The 18,788-nt window shown below is 36.2% G+C and overlaps 4 protein-coding genes across 5 annotated transcripts; 1 reads left to right on the top strand and 3 right to left on the bottom strand.

Moving 5' to 3' along the window:
- Positions 1-994: 994 nt before the first annotated feature.
- On the top strand, positions 995-2,182 carry LOC114520696 (homeobox protein cut-like 1). The gene is made up of 2 exons (XM_028541017.1): positions 995-1,623; positions 1,707-2,182. The coding sequence occupies exons 1-2, from the start codon at positions 1,257-1,259 to the stop codon at positions 2,180-2,182; spliced, it is 843 nt and encodes a 280-aa protein (XP_028396818.1). The 5' UTR covers positions 995-1,256.
- A 1,324-nt stretch (positions 2,183-3,506) lies between these two features.
- On the bottom strand, positions 3,507-8,892 carry LOC114520582 (NADPH--cytochrome P450 reductase-like). Its single transcript, XM_028540883.1, is given in 17 exon segments — positions 3,507-3,975; positions 4,497-4,588; positions 4,663-4,774; positions 4,776-4,797; positions 4,986-5,138; positions 5,241-5,352; positions 5,586-5,735; positions 5,858-6,039; positions 6,362-6,480; positions 6,612-6,728; positions 7,009-7,122; positions 7,196-7,279; positions 7,378-7,502; positions 7,668-7,817; positions 7,922-8,050; positions 8,144-8,192; positions 8,536-8,892. Coding segments are annotated over 17 exon segments (2,028 nt in total). The 5' UTR covers positions 8,709-8,892; the 3' UTR covers positions 3,507-3,830.
- A 58-nt stretch (positions 8,893-8,950) lies between these two features.
- On the bottom strand, positions 8,951-11,086 carry LOC114520583 (glyoxalase domain-containing protein 4-like). Of its 2 annotated transcripts, XM_028540885.1 has the most exons (7): positions 10,948-11,086; positions 10,790-10,839; positions 10,544-10,664; positions 10,299-10,443; positions 9,892-10,226; positions 9,601-9,687; positions 8,951-9,527 (listed from the first exon to the last, which is right to left on the bottom strand). In XM_028540885.1, the coding sequence occupies exons 1-7, from the start codon at positions 11,035-11,037 to the stop codon at positions 9,474-9,476; spliced, it is 882 nt and encodes a 293-aa protein (XP_028396686.1). In that variant the 5' UTR covers positions 11,038-11,086; the 3' UTR covers positions 8,951-9,473. The 2 variants fall into 2 exon arrangements, with proteins under 2 accessions (XP_028396686.1, XP_028396687.1); XM_028540886.1 differs by lacking the exon at positions 10,948-11,086 and having other exon boundaries at positions 8,952-9,527; positions 10,797-10,831.
- A 316-nt stretch (positions 11,087-11,402) lies between these two features.
- On the bottom strand, positions 11,403-18,514 carry LOC114520719 (SH3 and PX domain-containing protein 2B-like). Its single transcript, XM_028541043.1, has 24 exons — positions 18,366-18,514; positions 18,106-18,239; positions 17,894-17,974; positions 17,030-17,093; positions 16,163-16,245; positions 15,918-16,021; positions 15,662-15,708; positions 15,447-15,587; positions 15,254-15,373; positions 14,828-14,942; positions 14,533-14,608; positions 14,372-14,454; positions 14,251-14,291; positions 14,089-14,134; positions 13,969-14,007; positions 13,848-13,881; positions 13,704-13,772; positions 13,190-13,535; positions 12,835-13,016; positions 12,707-12,746; positions 12,571-12,635; positions 12,394-12,438; positions 12,281-12,318; positions 11,403-12,042 (listed from the first exon to the last, which is right to left on the bottom strand). The coding sequence occupies exons 2-24, from the start codon at positions 18,181-18,183 to the stop codon at positions 11,880-11,882; spliced, it is 2,100 nt and encodes a 699-aa protein (XP_028396844.1). The 5' UTR covers positions 18,184-18,239; positions 18,366-18,514; the 3' UTR covers positions 11,403-11,879.
- Positions 18,515-18,788: the final 274 nt, after the last annotated feature.

Genomic DNA, 18,788 nt, shown 5'->3' with positions numbered 1-18,788 from the left:
AGTTTATAGCTGTAGAAGTTTAAAACTGTCCTTCATTAACAATCGAAAAGTAAATTAGCTTGGAGGTAAACCACGTGAATATTTAGTACTAGATTAATACTAGAAATCTAAAAGTAATTGATGTAAACTGTAGCGTGCTCATAAATAAATAAATAAACAAATAAATCATTTGAAAATAAAATAATATTAAATAATAAAGTTGCACGTGGACCACTGATGCAGAAATCCAGCGGTTTTTATCATTAATGATGCAATCAATCAATACACGTCACATGATCTGATAGTTATCATTTACAATCATCAATGGCGTAAATCTGTGATCGCTTCATCGAGTTTTTAGCCGAAAATCTGTTCGATATTTTCCAACCGATCGGTAAGCTAATGGTTATTGATTATTCCCAGTGTATTTAAAAAGGCATGCCTGATATAATATCGAAATATTTGATAAAATGATTAAATTTTGAACTGAAAATTATATCGATTATAAAAGCTGCTTTCCGTCTCAAACCGATGAGAAATCCTAGCAAACGATTTGCTTTTAAACTTCTCAGATTTTGAACGAGAAAGAAGGGTTTTAATATGCATACGTTTTAGCATTTCTAGAACACGCATATGAGCAAATTTTAGCGAGTTCAATAATAGAAACAATAATATTTAAAGCGATGATCGCAATCAGCAATAATTTGCAACACGCAACATGCTCTCGCTTTATGGAAACGTGTGCTGGGTTTCCACTTCAAAATCATTATTTGTGGTGTTTGAAACTTCCCTTAGAAATTTTCCTTCTCATTGTTCTCTTTAGGGTAGTGCAGGGTTTCCTAATATTCTCTTATTTAATGGAGGAAACTAAAGATTAGAGAACCTTGTGCAAAATATTCTTCAGAGGTGCAATAAAAATGATATGGAAATTTCATTTTTGCAGGTCTTTACCCATGGCATCCCCAGTTTGTATCAAGCTTCACAACATCAAAATGGTGAAAATCAAAGAGGGCAAGTTGTATGAAGTAGCAACATCGAGCTTTGATAATCTACTCAGTGACTTTCAAAAACACAAGCCTGAAGTCAAGCAGCTTCTTTACGCACGGCCACTTATTGCTGAAGATTTTGAACACCTGACAGAAGAGAGTGTTGTGTATGCAAGTGGTGATGCCATAACCAACACACAAGGAAATGTACGAGAAAGCTCAGAGGTGTATTACACCAGCTTACCTCAGCTTGAATATAGAAGCACTTCTGCAAATCAAAATGGACATTGCATGCCAATTACCCCTGCAACTTTACCGCAACACGATACATCTAAATTACATTCTGACCTGTCAATGGTAGATAGCTTTTGCTCTCCCCCATCAGTTTTTATAGAAGCACCCCCTGAATCAGACCCAATTGACACAGTTGATGTTGCAAGACGTGTGAGGGATGTCCTTGAAAGACATAAAATAAGTCAAACACTTTTCTCAAAATATGTAATCAAACGATCCCAAGGAACAACCAGTGATCTCTTGCGATGCCCAAAACAATGGGAACGTATGAGCGAAGAGGGACGTGTCCCATATCGTCGGATGAAGGCTTGGTTGGAGGGTGACCTTCAGCATAACTTGCAAGTTTTGCTTCGGATAAAACAAGGTAAGTTTATGTTCAACCGAAAAGCTTGCATTGCATTAAGGATAATCCAGTTCAGTTGCTAAGCTGCACTTGTTTCATTACAGGTCTTGATGTGCCAGCTCTTCCACCAAAATGCAATCGAACAAAATTCTCAGATGAACAGAAAGAAGCACTGGAATCATTTCTCTCACAAAACCCACGTCTAACACATGATACATTGGAGCAGTTTGCAACTGAACAAAACTTGACTATTTCCGCAGTGAGAAACTGGGTGAATAACCGTAAACAGCGCATGAAAAGAGGATCGTCAACAGGTTTTGACGAGAGTCCAGGAAAGTACATCAGATTTGATGGCTCTGAAGATTTAGATGATGGTGGTTTTCCAACAAGACAGCAGGAATATGATTCCTCAAGTATTAATGGAATTGAAACTGAAGGTGTTCCAACAATGGTCACTTCAGCACCATATAACCAGGAGAAAGTAGCTCAGTCAAGAGTTAGCACAGAATTTGAAGCAACAAGAGTTAGTGCAGAGTTTGATGCTTCAAGCTTTGATGGGGTGAAAAAGCTCCGTTGTTGATGCCCCGGTGGCCACAACTTTCAAACAAGAAAGTGATGGACAAAAACAATGTGAATATGACAGATCAACAAAAATGTTACAATTGAGTGTTTAAGTAATGATTGAAGTAATGTTCAAACAATTAACTTGTATATGTTAGAAGAATTGACTATAAAGAATGATTTTATACCATGAAGCATATTTACATATAATATATGACCATATATTGAAATATTAAGATAAAAAATTTACAGCCAATTTCACACTCAACTAATCATGTCACACCTTGTTCAGAACATCAAAATAATTTTCTGCAAATTGACAACAGGAGGATTAGCTAAATATATGACAATTTTAGTTCCATTTCACTTGACCCTTGACCAACAACTGCACTAACAAAATGATGAGCTTCCATTTTGATATGCAGGGTATCACCTTTGCTGACATTTAGAGAATGCTCATAACCACCTTTATCAGATCGATAGGACCTCTGATAGGCTACCTCTTCAGTCATTTCACACGTTGTTAAATGACTGACTGTTCCCTCAATATGAGCTGTAAATATCCCAGAACGAACAAGTGACAACTTAATTTTACCAGTTTTTTGAATTTTCAAGAGCAATACTTCTGGTGTCTCAACTCTGATTTTGAATGTCTCTATGATGTCACCTGAAACTTGCAGGACATTTTGACGAACATTATTTTTCTCTTTCAAATATTTCATGCTTTCTTCTAATACCTTAACCAGAAATGGAGCTGCTGTAACCATAATTGAGACCAACAACAATTCACAAACGTTTTCAATAGCTTGTCTTCCTTGAATCCTAAAACAATCGTCAAATTACAGCATTATTGTCAGTCAGGTTGGTCTAACTTAGTTACCATCTCGTAACTAAGTAGCAAAATAAATATGTATACTTTGAATCAGATTGCCGATAGAAGTGAATGCAGATCTATAAAGCAATATTATACCTAAATAATCTAGATATCCCGGAACAGCCATTGAATCCTAGCATTTATTAAAAATTTGCAAATTGTAACATTTTGTAATGGCATATTATGTGGAATATAATGATCTCAAATGGGAATGTATAAATCTGTATTCATTCGGTTCAATAAAAATTTAATTTTACCTGTTTTTAAACGAAATTGTCTCCGTTTATCGCTTGAAAGCAATATCAACTGGTTGCGCTGTGCTTTTCTTTCACAAATTGCAATAACTATGATCTGTGATATCTTTCCTGCAGTGAAATTCTTGGAACAGCGGGCACCTTTAGCACAGAGGTCTCCCCCCCCCTTTCCCAGAAACCAGAAACGAAAAGAATTTAGACCCATGTGACGTCCAATGGCATGATTCGCAAAGTATGTTATACATGTAATATTATATATGTAACAACTTCTTATTAATCTACGTTTTAAATCGTCATATATTAAATTCATTAGTGACAAGACCATCGCTAAAAATTGGTAGGTTGGATAATTTATTCCGCTAAAAACCATGCCAAAGCCAGTCAATTGTTACAGATGAACTCCCCCCCTGATTTCTCGGACCATCAAAACATTTGAACCAAAGTTAGATCCCATATCGTCATATCGCGGATGTGATGATTCCTGATCTAATATTCCTAATTTTTCGCTTTACCTCCCATTTTACCAATTCGATATTTTCCTAACTCCAAACATCAACTGAATATTTTCCTTTACTATGAAGTTTCTTAATAAAATCTTCCGCGGCATTCTCGCTCATTTCTCCTTGTTTTTGAACAACGTCAACCAAAGAGTCGTGAACATCCTTGGCCATATGACGAGCGTCCCTATCATATGAACATATATATCAACGTATTTGCATGGTTTACACCAAAAAGATATCTTGGAACTATTAATATAGAGCAACCCAGTGTAAATAAAGTTAGTTTAGTTTAGGTTTCCTCCTGAAGTAACACTGGATCAATAAGAGATGATCCTTACTGGACCTCTAGGAAGAACAGTTTAGAACTGATAGAGCTATCCAGTATAAATAAAGTTAGTTTAGTTTAGGTTTCCTCCTGAAGTAACACTGGATCAATAAGAGATGATCCTTACTGGACCTCTAGGAAGAACAGTTTAGAACTGATAGAGCTATCCAGTATAAATAAAGTTAGTTTAGTTTAGGTTTCCTCCTGCAGTAACACTGGATCAATAAGAGATGATCCTTACTGGACCTCTAGGAAGAACAGTTCAGAACTGATAGAGCTATCCAGTATAAATAAAGTTAGTTTAGTTTAGGTTTCCTCCTGCAGTAACACTGGATCAATAAACGAAGTTACAGTTAATAAATATTTACTCGATTACTCACCCACAAACATAAACATGACCTTGATTATTTAAAACGTTCCACACAACTTCGCCGTTTTCTGATATTAAATGTTGAACGTAGCGTTTCTCAGGCTAAATAAATACGCAGTCACGAGTATTAGACCTAAATTAATATCCTACATTAACAAAACTGTGAGAAAAGACACCTGATCTCTTGAAAACGCTACAAAAAGATGCGAGATGGTTCCTTCGGCATGATACTGTTCAATTTCTTCCTGATAAATGTAATCTTCAGCTTTGTGTCGACAGCCAAAAAAACACTGTGTCGCCAACAGGTTTGCCTGTCAATTGAATTACTCGTTTGAAAAATGAACCATGAATATTTTTCGTGTTATGATGATACTAAAAATGTTCTTTTTAATACTTGTCAAAATCTCATCCCTGATTTGACAATCAAGACCTTGTGTCTTCATTGCAACGCTTGAAAATCGTGTGAAAAGCGCATATCTGAGGTCAATATTTTACTGACCTTCCAATTTCTTGACGTGTCTTTCTTGAACGAAACCTCGAAATGGTGCGTATCCAGTACCAGGCCCTATCATGATCACAGGAGTTGTGGATTTGAACGGAAGTCTGAATAAAGTTTTACGAACGAAAAGAGGAACTTTCGGCAGAACTTCGTCTGGAAAAAATGAAACATAAAATAAACATATTTCAATGAAAACTATAGTTCGGTTACAACTGAAAAAGTTACTCGTTAGCCAGTGTTAAATCAGTTCTATACCGTTTGGTTTCTTATCAGCAAGCCACGTTGTTGCAACGCCCTTCATGCATCTGTTTAACCGAGTCTTATATTCGACCACAACGGCTGTGATATGAATTGAAAAACGATGCAGCTATATTCAAAACAAAATACAGAAAGGTGAAGAGCACGATCATCCTTGCGTCCTGATGGCAGTTGCAAAACGCCGAGGATTAGCGCTAACAGTCGACTAACAACCCGTTGCTTTAGAGCAGGTTAAGATAACCAGAGTAAGTTATAAGGTCGCTCAGCTTTGCTCAAGAGTAGGTTAAGGTAACCAGATATATATTCGAAAGTGTAAAAAGGTTAACATGCAGCGAGACATACTTTTGAGGAAGATGATATTGAATAATATCGACATTGTAATCTTGGTAGGAACTCAAGTAAAACATCAACGGGAGGACGAAGGGAGGGCAGATCTTGCAGGACGTCTATGATCGTTCTGTGGTCGTCCATTATCCACTCTTGATGGAGTTTCTAAATCGAGTATATTGAAAGAAATTTTGTTAACATAGCATGAATAACATCCTGGAGCGGAATTCAAGATTAAAAGGATTCTGGACAGTTTGATGTTATTCATTTGATAGATTAGCACAGACCTTTCCTTCGTCATCATTTTTAGTTAGTTTTTCAAGAAATTCTTTCTCCTTGCTGTCTTCAGCATATTCTATTAATCCCTGAAGAACATTTCCCTTCGCTTTGCTGGTAATATCAACATAGTGAAGTAACGCGGTTCTGTAGGTTGTGGGACAAGGAAATGGATTCTTTTTATTTGATTCCTCTGAAAATGAAAATACGGACACTGTTGTGTGTGGTTGATACATTAGTCAGTACTCGTTCATCAAGCGAAGTTCGTATAGGCTCATAGCAACATTTGATCAATCAGAGACAGTGGAAATACTAGACCCTATTTAGTGGGAAGACTAAAGGACTGTTTATAACCATAAACAATCCAGTCTAAGACATCTTGTCTTCTGAATTGTCCACGTTATAACAGGACGGTTATAAGATAACAGCCCATGGTTATAACTAATAGAGGTTTTCTCCACGAACCAACCGTATCTAGATGTTAAGACATAGTAAACTAGTCTATTATCACCTACCATCTTTATTAACAAGAGAAAAGACGACATCCAAATCAATGTTCAAAAGTTGACCAATTTTTTCAACTAATTCCGGATCGTTTGTTGGATAAATCGCGACGTGATCGCCGGCATCGTATCTAACATGAATCATCATATTACAATCATTAAACAACGAAGACAAGAACAACATGAAAATCATATTATCATGATTAAAACACGCAGGACAAGAAGACCCATGTTTGAAAAACCATCTAAGATTCATATCTACCTTAATTTTGATTGTGAGATGTCTAGTTCAATATGCATACAAGATCTTTCTCCACCTTTATGAAGCTCGCGATTAACAGAAATTGGTGCCAGGTACGGATTCTTCTGATCATATGGTCTACAAATTGAATGAACAAAACATTTCTCAGCCTTCCCACAATTTCTGTCTTAAATTTCAGGATGATTTTTTTCTTTTGATAGATACAAACAAGTGATTTGTGATGAATGCTGGGGTGTACAACTATTTTTATCTCAACAGCCATAACTTATCCATTCAAACACATCTACCCAAAGAATATAATCACACCTGAAATTACCTATGGGAACTGGCCTTTTGAATTACCTAAACAGAACACACTGAACACATATAATTATAACGGCAAAAGATTTTGACTCACGGCTTTTGATCAAGAAGCGAATTTAATCGGGCCATTTCTCCAGAGAAAATTTTTTCCTTTGGAACATCAGTGTGAATCTTTAGGTCATACTGCCGAATGAGATCTTGGGACAGCCTGTTGAAACATGGGAATGCTGTGATGAGTGAAAAAACAGGAGACAGAATATACAACATGATTGATAACTCACGTTAGGCTGGCTAAATCAATGCCATAATGATCCAAAATAGCTGGCCACATTTTTTCTTTCCATGTTAGAAAATCATTCTCAATACTACAACAAACATATGAAATCATTTTATAGAAGAATTATAATCCTGAACATCAGAAATTCAAGTCAAACTGAATGTAAATGGGACAGGAATTACTCACTCAGCATCATCATCACCCTCTCCACGTTCAAATAATCTTGTACAACCAAACTCATCAAGACGTTTATCAACAAATTTTCCCATAGTGTTGTAATTTTCATATGTCTTGTTACCTAACCCAAACACCTGCAGGAATACAAAAACAGTTTGAATGTAATGATTCTCATATACTTCTTCCAGTAATAAAATGTAGTAATTTGTTTGTAATCTGTTCGTTATGGTTATGCACAGTGTCTACAACTAGGTAACAACCAAGAGCTGAAGATATTTACGAATCATGCATTCACCTACTGTGTAATTTAAACAATCGAGGCCCTCTTGATCCTGTTCCAACCATTCGTGAAATTCCCGAGCGTTATCTGTGGGATCGCCCTCACCATAAGTTGCCATGACAAATATTGCAAATGAATTTTCTATCTCACTCATTCGAGAAAGATCTTCCTAAAAATGATTGAGGAATAACTTGAGGTGAAAAATCAAACTGTAACCATGCATACAACTGTGTATTGTAATATATGTCCAAGCTATAATAAACTCAGGAATACCATTTCAAATTCTTCAGGATCAAATATAGATGCTTTCATTCCATATTTTGCAGCATCCTTTGCTAAATGACCTGCAAATTCTTCAGCAGTGCCTGTTTGGGAACCATAAAATATTGCAATCTGCTTTTGCTACAAACAAAAAAAATAATTGGTTTTCTTAACAAATTAGAAAGTTAGCAGGCAAATTAAAATGCATTTTATTGATATATTTTAAAGACATACCCCCTTCTTCATCTTGTCAATAAAGCTGGAGTCATTTTTACTAATATTTCTAAAACAGATTAAAAGTTCTACAATTAACCATCCAAGGTTTTCAGCCAGTGATGGGAGAAAACATTCTCTGGTGTGGCAGGCTACTGAGATTAGCATTGTGCCTCAGGGATGCCCCTGAGGGAGAGGTAATATAAAAAGGCAACGTACTTAAACCAATATAATGGTAATATATTATCTGTTACACCACTTGTAATATTTACACGTGAAGCAGTGCAATACAAGTTCTATTTATATCAACTTTCTCGCCATAATTTTGAGTCACTTTAATAAATATTGGACATGAATGAGCAAGATGACAAGTCACTATTATATATACACAAAACATAGACATGATACTTTACCCATTTACAACTGGTAGCTCAGCTTCTTCACGGTTTTTCTTTCTTACAAAAAACCAATACAACAAGAGACCCAGGAACGAGGAAAATACGAAAATATCAACATAACCAATTGGTAAAGCAGAAGAATACTCGCTTGTTCCAGTGTCATGACGGCTATCACTTTGATCAGACATGTTGTTGAATAATTTTCAATCGTCAATAAATTTAGATCGACTGTATTAAACCAGGATATTCTATAATCTTTAAAGCTTTCGTTATTCTGCAAATACGAGGTGAAATATCTTGTTTAATGCAGGCAAATTTTCCGAAGAGTTAACATTTTCCTCTTTCGATAACTACGGGGCAAAGTACCAGAACATTGAATGTAACAAATTAATTACGCAATATAATCTGACGTCACTTCATAATGAGCGTCTTTCTAAATGATTTAATAATGTACTCAAATTAATGATCTCTGATAGTCTGGTTAATTAATGATATTACCAAGGCATGTAAATGATGTAATTGCGAAATTTTGGAAAATCATTGCGCAAAAATCGAGCTGAGAATCGCACTGGCTAATAAGCATTCCTACCATTAAAATACAACACATAAAGTCAATGGCAAATATGGTCAACTATTGACAACCCTTGAACTAGTACATAGAACTAGAGAGTTTATGACTTCCTATGAAGTGTGATATCATCACATGCGTAGGAGAGCACGTGTATGAAACGCCTATAATGCCTTTAAACTTCTAAGCTTCTTATCACTAAAGCTTTATTTTTGACATGCATGCCTAACCTAATGACAACTAAAAAGCCATTCCTTTTTCTTGTCTAGTTCTTTAAGAATTAGTGCATTATGAAATTGAAAAGTGATTCCTGGCTGGTACTGAAAGTATTTTGATTAATCTGTGGAATACAGAAGCGGTAAAGTCCATTATTTTATTTTTCAATCTATTTCGTTTCTCTTTTTGCAAACCATTCATCACTTTTGTCTCTATCCATTGCCTAAAATGATACAAAGAAATGGAAAATAAAATAGGAAGAAATTCAGAGGCTTCCCTATGCTTAATTTGATTACCTCTTCCAATAAATTTTTTGCTGTAGGATCAACCTGTGAAAGATCCCGGAATGCCTCATCACCAACAAAACATATTTCATGGCCATCCTAATAAAATATTTCAGGCTATAAGTAGATTGTTAGGCAATCATGTACACAAAAAATTTAAATGTTTCTTTTGGTTCATTTATATGCATGTATATAAATGTGATAAGATCATTTGTTAATAATAATTTTAATAGATAACTTTTGTCAAGAAGCTGCTGTGTGTACTCTATATCTCCATATATATGAAAATTATTAAAGACGCACCACATCAGCTAAAATGATGACCTCAACAGCTGCTTTGCCAGGAGTATCCAGACGTACCAGGGGGGTGATGATGACGTGACCTGCCTCTTTAACCTTTGCCTGAATTTCAGGTAGTTCATCACGTGGGCAACTGAATGCGATCCTACCAAACCCTGTTGCATGATCCACAACTTGCCCTGCAAGGCTAACTAACTCTAACTTACACTGGTCATCACCATACCCAAGTAATACTCGGTCACTTTGCTGTTTATACAATTTCATTCCCAATAACTCATGCCAGTATTTCATTGATGTTTCAAGATTTGATACACCCAACGAAATTTTATCAACAGGATCTAAAATTAAAGTAAAATCAGGTGGTTACGCATACAAGTTACTCCAATATAAGTCATCATAAGTAGTCTTACCTTGTTTTTTATTTTCATCAACAAGGTAAAATGTATATCCATCTGGTGAATGAGTTTTGTATGTTCCATTACCCATGTCATCTAATGGCGAATTTGCATCATTCTTGAATCTCTTTACAGCATCACTTGAGAAAACTGTCAGACCCTATATGCATGTTTAGATTTAGATCACAACCCCATTCAATGGCTATTCGATGGATCCAATATTTGAGAATGATAATGCATGAATGGAACTTATTCACTACCTGGAAATCATTGCCCAACTCGTATTTTTTAATGCCATAATTATATGTTAACTCAACAACAAAATGGTTGTCTTCAGCTCCAAACCCTGCCATTGTTTTGCTCCACTTGCCATCATATGGTCTAAATAACATGAAATAATGTAGCATGCACTTTGGAGGGCTAAGACCACCCTCACCCTGCCCTCTTAGGCTGCCACCCCTAAATGATGGAATTAAACCATATCTCTATCTGATATTTATATATACCCATTACATGAAGCTTTGCAACCTTCTTCAAACTCCTCATGTCGCAAAACCTGTCAAATAAGATAGATACATCACACATTGATTGTTACAAATTAGTTTGAATCTCGCGTGCAACAAGTATACAACTATACATATGATGATATGAATATGTTTTCTACCTTTAAACCAAGCAGGTCTCTATAAAACCTAGCATTAGCTTTGCGATTGCCGATTTTAAAGACAAAATGCAATGCTCGCCTGGTTGACATCTTCAAAAGAGATCAAAATCAAGATTCGATACGTTGTGTAACAACTAAGAAGTATGTGTCCAGTTTCATATAACCGTCTGTGGTCATAGGTTGGCTAATTTACATACGTCAAATCACGCGGGGTTTGCTCACACAGTGTAAACGGGCGTTAACGCTATCACTCGTAAAAACCTTTGGTGCAACGATTGCAAAGATCTGCAGGTTTAATTCTGTAAAAGTAGCCTTACTTGAAAAATGTACAGGTGTTGAAGTGTGGTTATGGTATGTGGGCCGTGGGGACAAAAAAATTTAGGTGGGGGTGTCGAAGGATGAATGACCAGGAAGACGATTGTGATCACCATTAGGTTTAGAACACAATAAAAATATTTCTGGGATTTAAATTATCGATTTACCACTTGAGAACTCATTACCGTCATCACTAGGGCAAGATGTGTTGTGAAATAGCCAAGTCAAATTGAAATGATAATCTTGCTTGGCCCGAGGCCACTTTTTTCTTCCTAAAGTATCGTCTCACCTGTCCAACCAAAATTATCATTTCAATTTGCCCATCCCCCGAACATTTAGCCCGGTGAGCAAAGGACAACATTTTAAAAAACTTGTGTAAGAATTATCTCATATATTATGTACACGTAAAAGTTTTAAGAGTCCAGTGATGAGATTCACTTTCTTCCAGTATGGATGCATGGGTCAGTTCTTGTCATGCAGACATGTCTAAGGTCAGTTTTACTGTATCAGGAATATGCCATGGTAATGGTTAGTAAAAAATATAACTTCCAACAGAGTATTTAATTCATATGAACTTATAGCGCTGGTTGCCAATCCCCCGCGGACTTGAGTGTTTTCTACCTTGATAGAGGTTTGCCAACGGATACTGGTTGTCTGTTGTCGGTGTAGAACAACGGATGTACTCTATAGTGAGAGATGATCTCTGAAAGTTGATCAAAACTTAGTTTTCCAATCTGGAGTTTCCCTGATGAAGATTTCTCGATCGGAAAATGGTGAATTCTAAAACGAAAACACAACAAATAATAAACATCTGATTTACTGGTAAAACTATACTGAAATAAAGGAGAGAATGGACATCAGAAAAGACGAGGTCTGTTGAAAACATTTAGCAATGCGATATATTTTTTCTTCTTCTGTATAAACAGTTCTAATATAGATCACCGTCCAATTTCTCAATCTCGTACTATTGTCAAAGACACAAGCTTTATAACAAACATATTAGCACAGAACATATTACTTTTCATTGAACTTGATAGAAAGAGCATAAGATCCAACCTAAAGAAAAAACAACCAAGTTTAGAGAACGTCCATTAATGAATGACATGGAAACTTACAAAAAAATACGCCTACCCTTTGCACACTCTCTCTCACGATAAAGTCCAAATGTTTTCCGTGCTAAAAAAAAGACAATGATGTTGCAATTAAAGGGAAGAAATAAGAGTTTGATTCGTTGAGGTTTAGAATACACGGCCTAAAGGTGTTTGATAAGACAGTAGTTTTACTGCCACCTTAGGATAGTTCAATTACCTTTCCAAACATGTCTTCACATTGGTCTCTGGACATTTTACCAACAAACCACTGATTACCAAAACCTAGAAAAGAAAAAATCTCTCGTTAACATAAAACACATCTTTAACTTTGACGGCAAAAGGTTTTTTATTACCTTGTAAAGATAGCTCGGGAATTTTGCCATTGCGTGCTTCCTGTTTCATGAAAAAATAAACATTTAGAAACAAAAAACCACAATGATGATTAAAGATCATCTGCGCTTTGAAATATACTTTCACTCACCTTCAGGTCCCCCCAGTAAACAACAGGAACCCATCCCTCTATTCCCTTGAGTTCGATAAACCACCATCCAGTTCCTGCTTTCTTTATAAGACGTCCAACGTCGCCTTTTTGAAATGCCAGCAAATCAGTCTGGCCAGGATTATAATCAATCAGGGCTACAACTGAACTACTGTGTCGCGGTGCTGCAATATGGAACACAGTAGGTACACATAAGGATTAATAGGGTCATTCTCCGATCAGTCTTTACTTGCGCGCAAAATAAGAAGCCTGACAAGGCAATGCAACGCAGGGAACGGAGAATCGACCGATAAATTCAAACTTCCGTGAGTTATATACAATTTTTATCAGAATTTACCTGTAGGAGACTTTGGAGCATTGCTCCTGGGAGCCGGTATTGGTCTTCTCATTGACGGAGGCGTAGTGAATCTGGGCAAAACTTTCAAAGGTTCCAAGTTATTTTTATTTGAACATTCCTCAATCCTCGTTACTCTGCTTGTTGTATTAGTATCGTCTATCTGATGAGGCAGTTCAGGGCAGAGCAGGTCTGAGGGGACTAATCCTTCTTCATATGGCGGGTTCATTGTCGCAACTTTCCAAAAGCAACCATCTGGCATGACCTTGATGACTTGAACCATGTCTCCTTCACGAAGGATAAAACCGTTTTTCTGATAGTCTTTTCTCATCACGTGAACGTTTATTGCCTAATATTGGTGAAAATATGGGTGTTTTAGTGCAGAAATACTCAACAGTGAACCTTCTTTGTTTGTATCTATACTACCTGAAAAAGATGGTGGTGAAGTGTGGGGAATGTTCTACCATGAACTGTCGTGTTTTGTGACTGACTAGTTGAGAAGAAGAAGAGGACGTACCTCTGAGTCCCGACCTTCGTGATAATGAGGTGTTCCATTCTTAATCACAGGAACATTGACGTAATTTATCTACAATCAATGAATTCACGATCAGGATATCTGGATCTTTCAAAGAAATTGTTTATAATTTATTAAAACAAATACCTTCTCGGTTGTGTTATTATTTGACTCATCATTTCTGCAAAAAGAACGACAGACAAGCTGCATGTGAGCAATATTTCGAGATATCTTATAATGAAGTTGAAAGGTCTCAAGTGATTCTCACCTCAGATGTTTTGGAATAACTTTGGTATATTCCACAGAACTGTTCAAAGACAAGAAAAGTTCTTGTTGTTACATTTGATATACGAGATTTTTGAGTCTCTCGGAGGCTGTGACATCTTACCTATCCGGGGGGCTGAATCGCTCTGGTTGGCGAATATTTCCACAACCTGGAAAACATCGACAAGATTATATTTCAATAAATCTTCCAAATTTGAAATTTTCATTGTTCCATGCAATATATAGCTCAAATGCTGTTAAATAAACAACCTCAAAGCCATCTTACCGTCAGCACTGGATTCGCTGTCGCAACTCTTCTGTGAACTTCTGCAACATTCAAAGACGTTCTTTCATTAGCAAGTTTACAAAAATCCATGAAAAGATTAGAAAATTACAAGAAATCTTACGTTCTCGGGGGCGCCTCTCTTTCCCTTCCTGAATATTTCTTAGAAAATTGAATAATGGATTTACGATACTCGTTCATCGGATCCTGAAATTGTTGACAATGACAAAAAAAATTGTATTGAGATTCCAGATCGTCTTTTTTAAAGAACGACAGATATCATACTTCGTAATAAACTGATGCTTTCTTTATGGTCAAGCTTGACGCGGGACAAAGACCAATTTTATCGCTGTATAATGACCTGAAATACGAGAAAAATTGAGAGAACTTAGTTTGAAGTTATAGATCATGTCAAATCACACAGTAAACCGTAATGAAGATACGCTCCCTCCCCTCCCCTCCCCTCCCCAGCGGCAAATCATTGAACACAATTTTCGTATCTCTCAGAAGCTGAGATGCCAAGGATGACCATGAATTGTCTGTTGAAGAAATTCACGATCCAAGAAATATTTGGACGTACCTGACTTGCCACCAGCCGAAATTACTCATTGCCAGGACTTCCACTTCCTCTCCGCACTTAAAACTCATTTCATCAGGACACTGTGCTACATAGTCTTTGACCGCAGTATAAATATCTGAATGGAGAATCACGGATTTTAGGTTTGATAATATTCCTTAGAATCTCTTCTTTGTTGGTCGAGGTATAAAGATTAATTGAATATACTCTTTACACGTGGTGCTTCTTTCGGTGCGATTTTCCTCTTTTAATAGATGTGAACAAGTTCATAGTTATCAATGCTGGGATGTCTATGTGTGGCGTTATCTGAACTCAGTAACTTATCCACTCATTCATATCCACCAAAAGAAGAAAGTCGCACGTGGATCGCAGGTAAACAGGCCTTAAAAGTTTGCTAAGTGAGATATGGAAAATTGAAGGTTTACATACTATCAGGACCAGCGACATCTTGCCATTCTTCTCTTGTGTTGGTCATTGCTTCAACTGGCTGCAGGAAAGTAGCTGGAGTGAAACCACTCTTCCCTTGTTGGTTGGAGACAAGCCACCATCCTGTGATGTAAAATGGATATTAGAGGCTAAATCTTTAGTTCGTTGTCTAATTGTTTAAATCATGATGTTTTACCAGACGTATTCTTTTCAATAACGGTAACAATCTCTCCCTCGACAACTGAGAGTTCTCCTGTTCCACCAGCATCAAATGCCGCGATGGATACATATTGATCAATTTCATTGCTCATTTCTGCATTGTCGGAAATGTTGTTAGCTGAAAGACAAGAGGAATACAATCAAACAGGAGGAAAAAGAAAATATAAATTTGCCTCTGGTTGAACGACTTACACGAAACTCTTTCAATAGGATCTTTTGTATTGTCACTTTTTTGAGAACTGCAAAGTTAATGTAAGGAAAGTCTGTCAGAGGAACTATTCAATGTCTCCTGACTTCAATATTAGTTACTGGACTGGCAGAATCAAACGAGACTGGAAAAAGTTTTTTTTGGAAACACCATGAGCAAGCATTCCTGGTAAGGTAGGACGGATAGCACCATATTATATTAAACCTTCAAAATTTCAAAATACGTCATTTGATAACTTACTCCTCTTGATACGCTTCGGCGTGAGCAACATCTGTACCAAGTTGAGCAAAAAATTTCAAAATTATTTCTTTTTCAGAAAGAACCCTCGGCAGAACTATAATTTTCTACAAACAAAGACAACAGAATGTGAACAATATTACAAAACTCGTCAAAATGGACGACGATTTCTTCATTTCAATTTTTATCATTTGCTTGACGAAACTTGCTATAACGTCATGTGACAAGGGCGTGACATGCGCACTCACCTGACAAAACTCCGTCATTTGCTTCAATTCTTTGTTCATATTAAGACCAAAAAACTTGCGGCCAACATGTTGAAATCTTGCAACTAAAATACAAAAAAAATTTTCAAGAATATACTTTCGGGTAAATAGGATTTTAAAAAAGATTCTTTGACTGTGTTGAATAAAATTGTTTTGACAAAAACACATGATTTGGCAAAACGTTTAAGTGGCTACGACGAATGTGAATTATTCAAGTTATTCGTGAAAGATTTCTTTGTTTATGTGGTGATGTTTTAAACAGGAACAATGGTAACGATTACAAAAAACAAACAATTTACGGGGAAGAAGAGAATGTGGTCAATGTGTTGCCATGACAATCTTCTGACGTGGGTTTAGGGTGTGACGTGTGAGACGGGTAGGCGGATCTATTCGTGAGATATTATACGATATCACAAGACCAAAGTGACATGAATATTCAACCTTTGCTACAACAAAGAACTTGAAAGAATTGTTTGCAATTCATTTCGGTATTTTGCATGGCGGCGATGTCCGAAGGTATAGCCAAACTTCCTTGTTTGAAGAGGAAAACATAAACATTGATGTAAATTAGACCAGCAACAATTACATCAACTTTTGGAGCAGCGAAGTCCAGCACGATGAAGCGACGTTTTTCTCTGCCTTTGGAATTAAATTGTATCGGCTTTTTTTTAGAAGTCACGTTGCTTTTCATTCCATGCAATGCGCATTTAATTCTGCGATAGTTTCGAACCGGAAGTTGATAAATCAAGCGTGAGGATGAAATATCTGTTGAAAATATTTAATATTTTCCTAACCGCAAGTTTCCATAACTGGAAATAAGATTATATAAACAATATATTTCGTCCTTACCAGGCAGTTCAGGAAGTATGATTACACTGCTGTAGCACTCCTTTACCACTTCCTTCAAAACGGACTACAAATGGAAAAGATTCAACAATGATTAACGCTGCTTTTTAAGTCGAAAGAACATACAAAATATGAAACAATCTTCACAGTTTCGACGTACGTTTGATGACACGACAGCTTGTATAAGCAGGGCAACTAATTATTAAAATACTTTTTACAATAATTCGGGCAAAAATCGTGTATCTCAAATCATAATTCTTGTGTAAACTAGCGGTGCTTAGCGGTGCTGTATACAAACTACATTAAATTTCATAATCTTAGAGATGTCAATAGAAGGGATTATCATCTTATCGCTGATAGATTGTGAAGGTTTAGAATATGCTTCGTGTCTGAGTCAATAAAGAGAATTAATAAAATAAGCTGACCGATCATGTTACAAACTTCCCTCTGGGTATTAAAAAGTCATTATGGTGGATTGCAAGGGAAATTTTTGTGACACAATCGAGCCAAGATTGGGCTATGAACGCACGCAACAGCCTAATTAGTTAAGGTAACTCGTTTAGGGCAGTGATAATAAGGTTGCTGACAGTGTTTTGCAAGCTTGCTTTAACACAATGCATTAGACCTTAATTCCGAAAGTATTAGTGATAATTGTATAAATAAATACAGGCATGAAACAACATATCAATTTGATACTTCACTCTGATCATATGCTCTGATATACTCGTCTTTCACGCAAATCCCAGCAGGGATAATACAGTACATTCCCTTGTTTTCCATTCGTATTAATTTTAATTAATTGAACGAGATATTTGAGGTATTCAACGTGTTTTAATAAATCTCAGTTATTTCCTAGTATATACTTACGTGAAAATGAAACAGCATGGAATAACGTCTGAAGATAAGATGTTCATAACCATTTTCATAGGTTACTTTGATCACATATTCCTGCAATATATAGAAATATACTTGGCAATTACTTGAGGCAATATATTAAAACATGACCATATTCCTGTAGAAGATATATACGGACACAGTCGAAATATTGTTATATATTGAATCAATGATATATAACTTACAAAATGTTCTCGAAATTTCCCTTTTTGTGGCTTCTCAACACCAATAACTTTGATATCTTTTAAAATTTGATCACTCATGTCTCTAAGATGCGGCGATGATATTGTCTCGCAGTTCAATCTAATTCATCTTGAATCTAGAATGGTTGGACAACATCGCGATGAATACCAGTGTAATTGAGACACATTGAATAAATGCCAAACATCAATCAACGTTAGTATCTCTATTTTAATGTCACAGACTTGTCTATAGTGAAGCTTACCAGTAAATTATGGTCTTCGGGTTCTCTACCGAGTATTTCGTAATATCAAATGCAACACTTAGAGGTATGAACAACAAATAATGAAGAGCGGAAATGACAGCTATTTTATTATGCAAGACATCGTCATCATCGTCACTATAAGCTCTGGACTCCGAAGCAGAGATCTTGCTGAGCAGTAAGCAATATACCCTAAAAAACAATCATTTGCATAATAATAGCATTATTATAATTCACACTCGTCTGTTATGAAGTATGAACACGATTTGTCGTTTCTACGATTATATTTCCGGGGCGAAGATTTAAATGATAGAAAAAAAGTTAATAAGGTCGAGAAATAAAGATAATTTGTGATAGCTACAAACTCGTTATTCGTCAGAGAAAATTTTTAACATAAATGATTTCGCACATACTTCTTTGTCTTAG

The sequence above is a fragment of the Dendronephthya gigantea genome, unplaced genomic scaffold (assembly GCF_004324835.1).
Source record: "Dendronephthya gigantea isolate DGI-Jeju-01 unplaced genomic scaffold, DenGig_1.0 000016F, whole genome shotgun sequence".
NCBI lineage: Eukaryota > Metazoa > Cnidaria > Anthozoa > Malacalcyonacea > Nephtheidae > Dendronephthya > Dendronephthya gigantea.
Note: the sequence above shows the minus strand (reverse complement) of the source record. Positions and strands in the feature narration are given on the sequence as shown.

Coding starts and splice junctions, on each gene's coding strand:
- LOC114520696 (XM_028541017.1), top strand. CDS start 1,257: ATGCCAATTACCCCTGCAACTTTACCGCAACACGATACATCTAAATTA. Junction 1,624..1,706: donor TTTGCTTCGGATAAAACAAG/GTAAGTTTATGT, acceptor GTTTCATTACAG/GTCTTGATGTGCCAGCTCTT.
- LOC114520583 (XM_028540885.1), bottom strand. CDS start 11,037: ATGTCAACCAGGCGAGCATTGCATTTTGTCTTTAAAATCGGCAATCGC. Junction 10,840..10,947: donor GAGACCTGCTTGGTTTAAAG/GTAGAAAACATA, acceptor CTTATTTGACAG/GTTTTGCGACATGAGGAGTT. Junction 9,688..9,891: donor TCATCATTTTAGCTGATGTG/GTGCGTCTTTAA, acceptor ATATTTTATTAG/GATGGCCATGAAATATGTTT.
- LOC114520719 (XM_028541043.1), bottom strand. CDS start 18,183: ATGAGTGATCAAATTTTAAAAGATATCAAAGTTATTGGTGTTGAGAAG. Junction 16,022..16,162: donor AAATGACGGAGTTTTGTCAG/GTGAGTGCGCAT, acceptor CTTTGTTTGTAG/AAAATTATAGTTCTGCCGAG. Junction 12,747..12,834: donor TTTACTGGGGGGACCTGAAG/GTGAGTGAAAGT, acceptor TTCATGAAACAG/GAAGCACGCAATGGCAAAAT.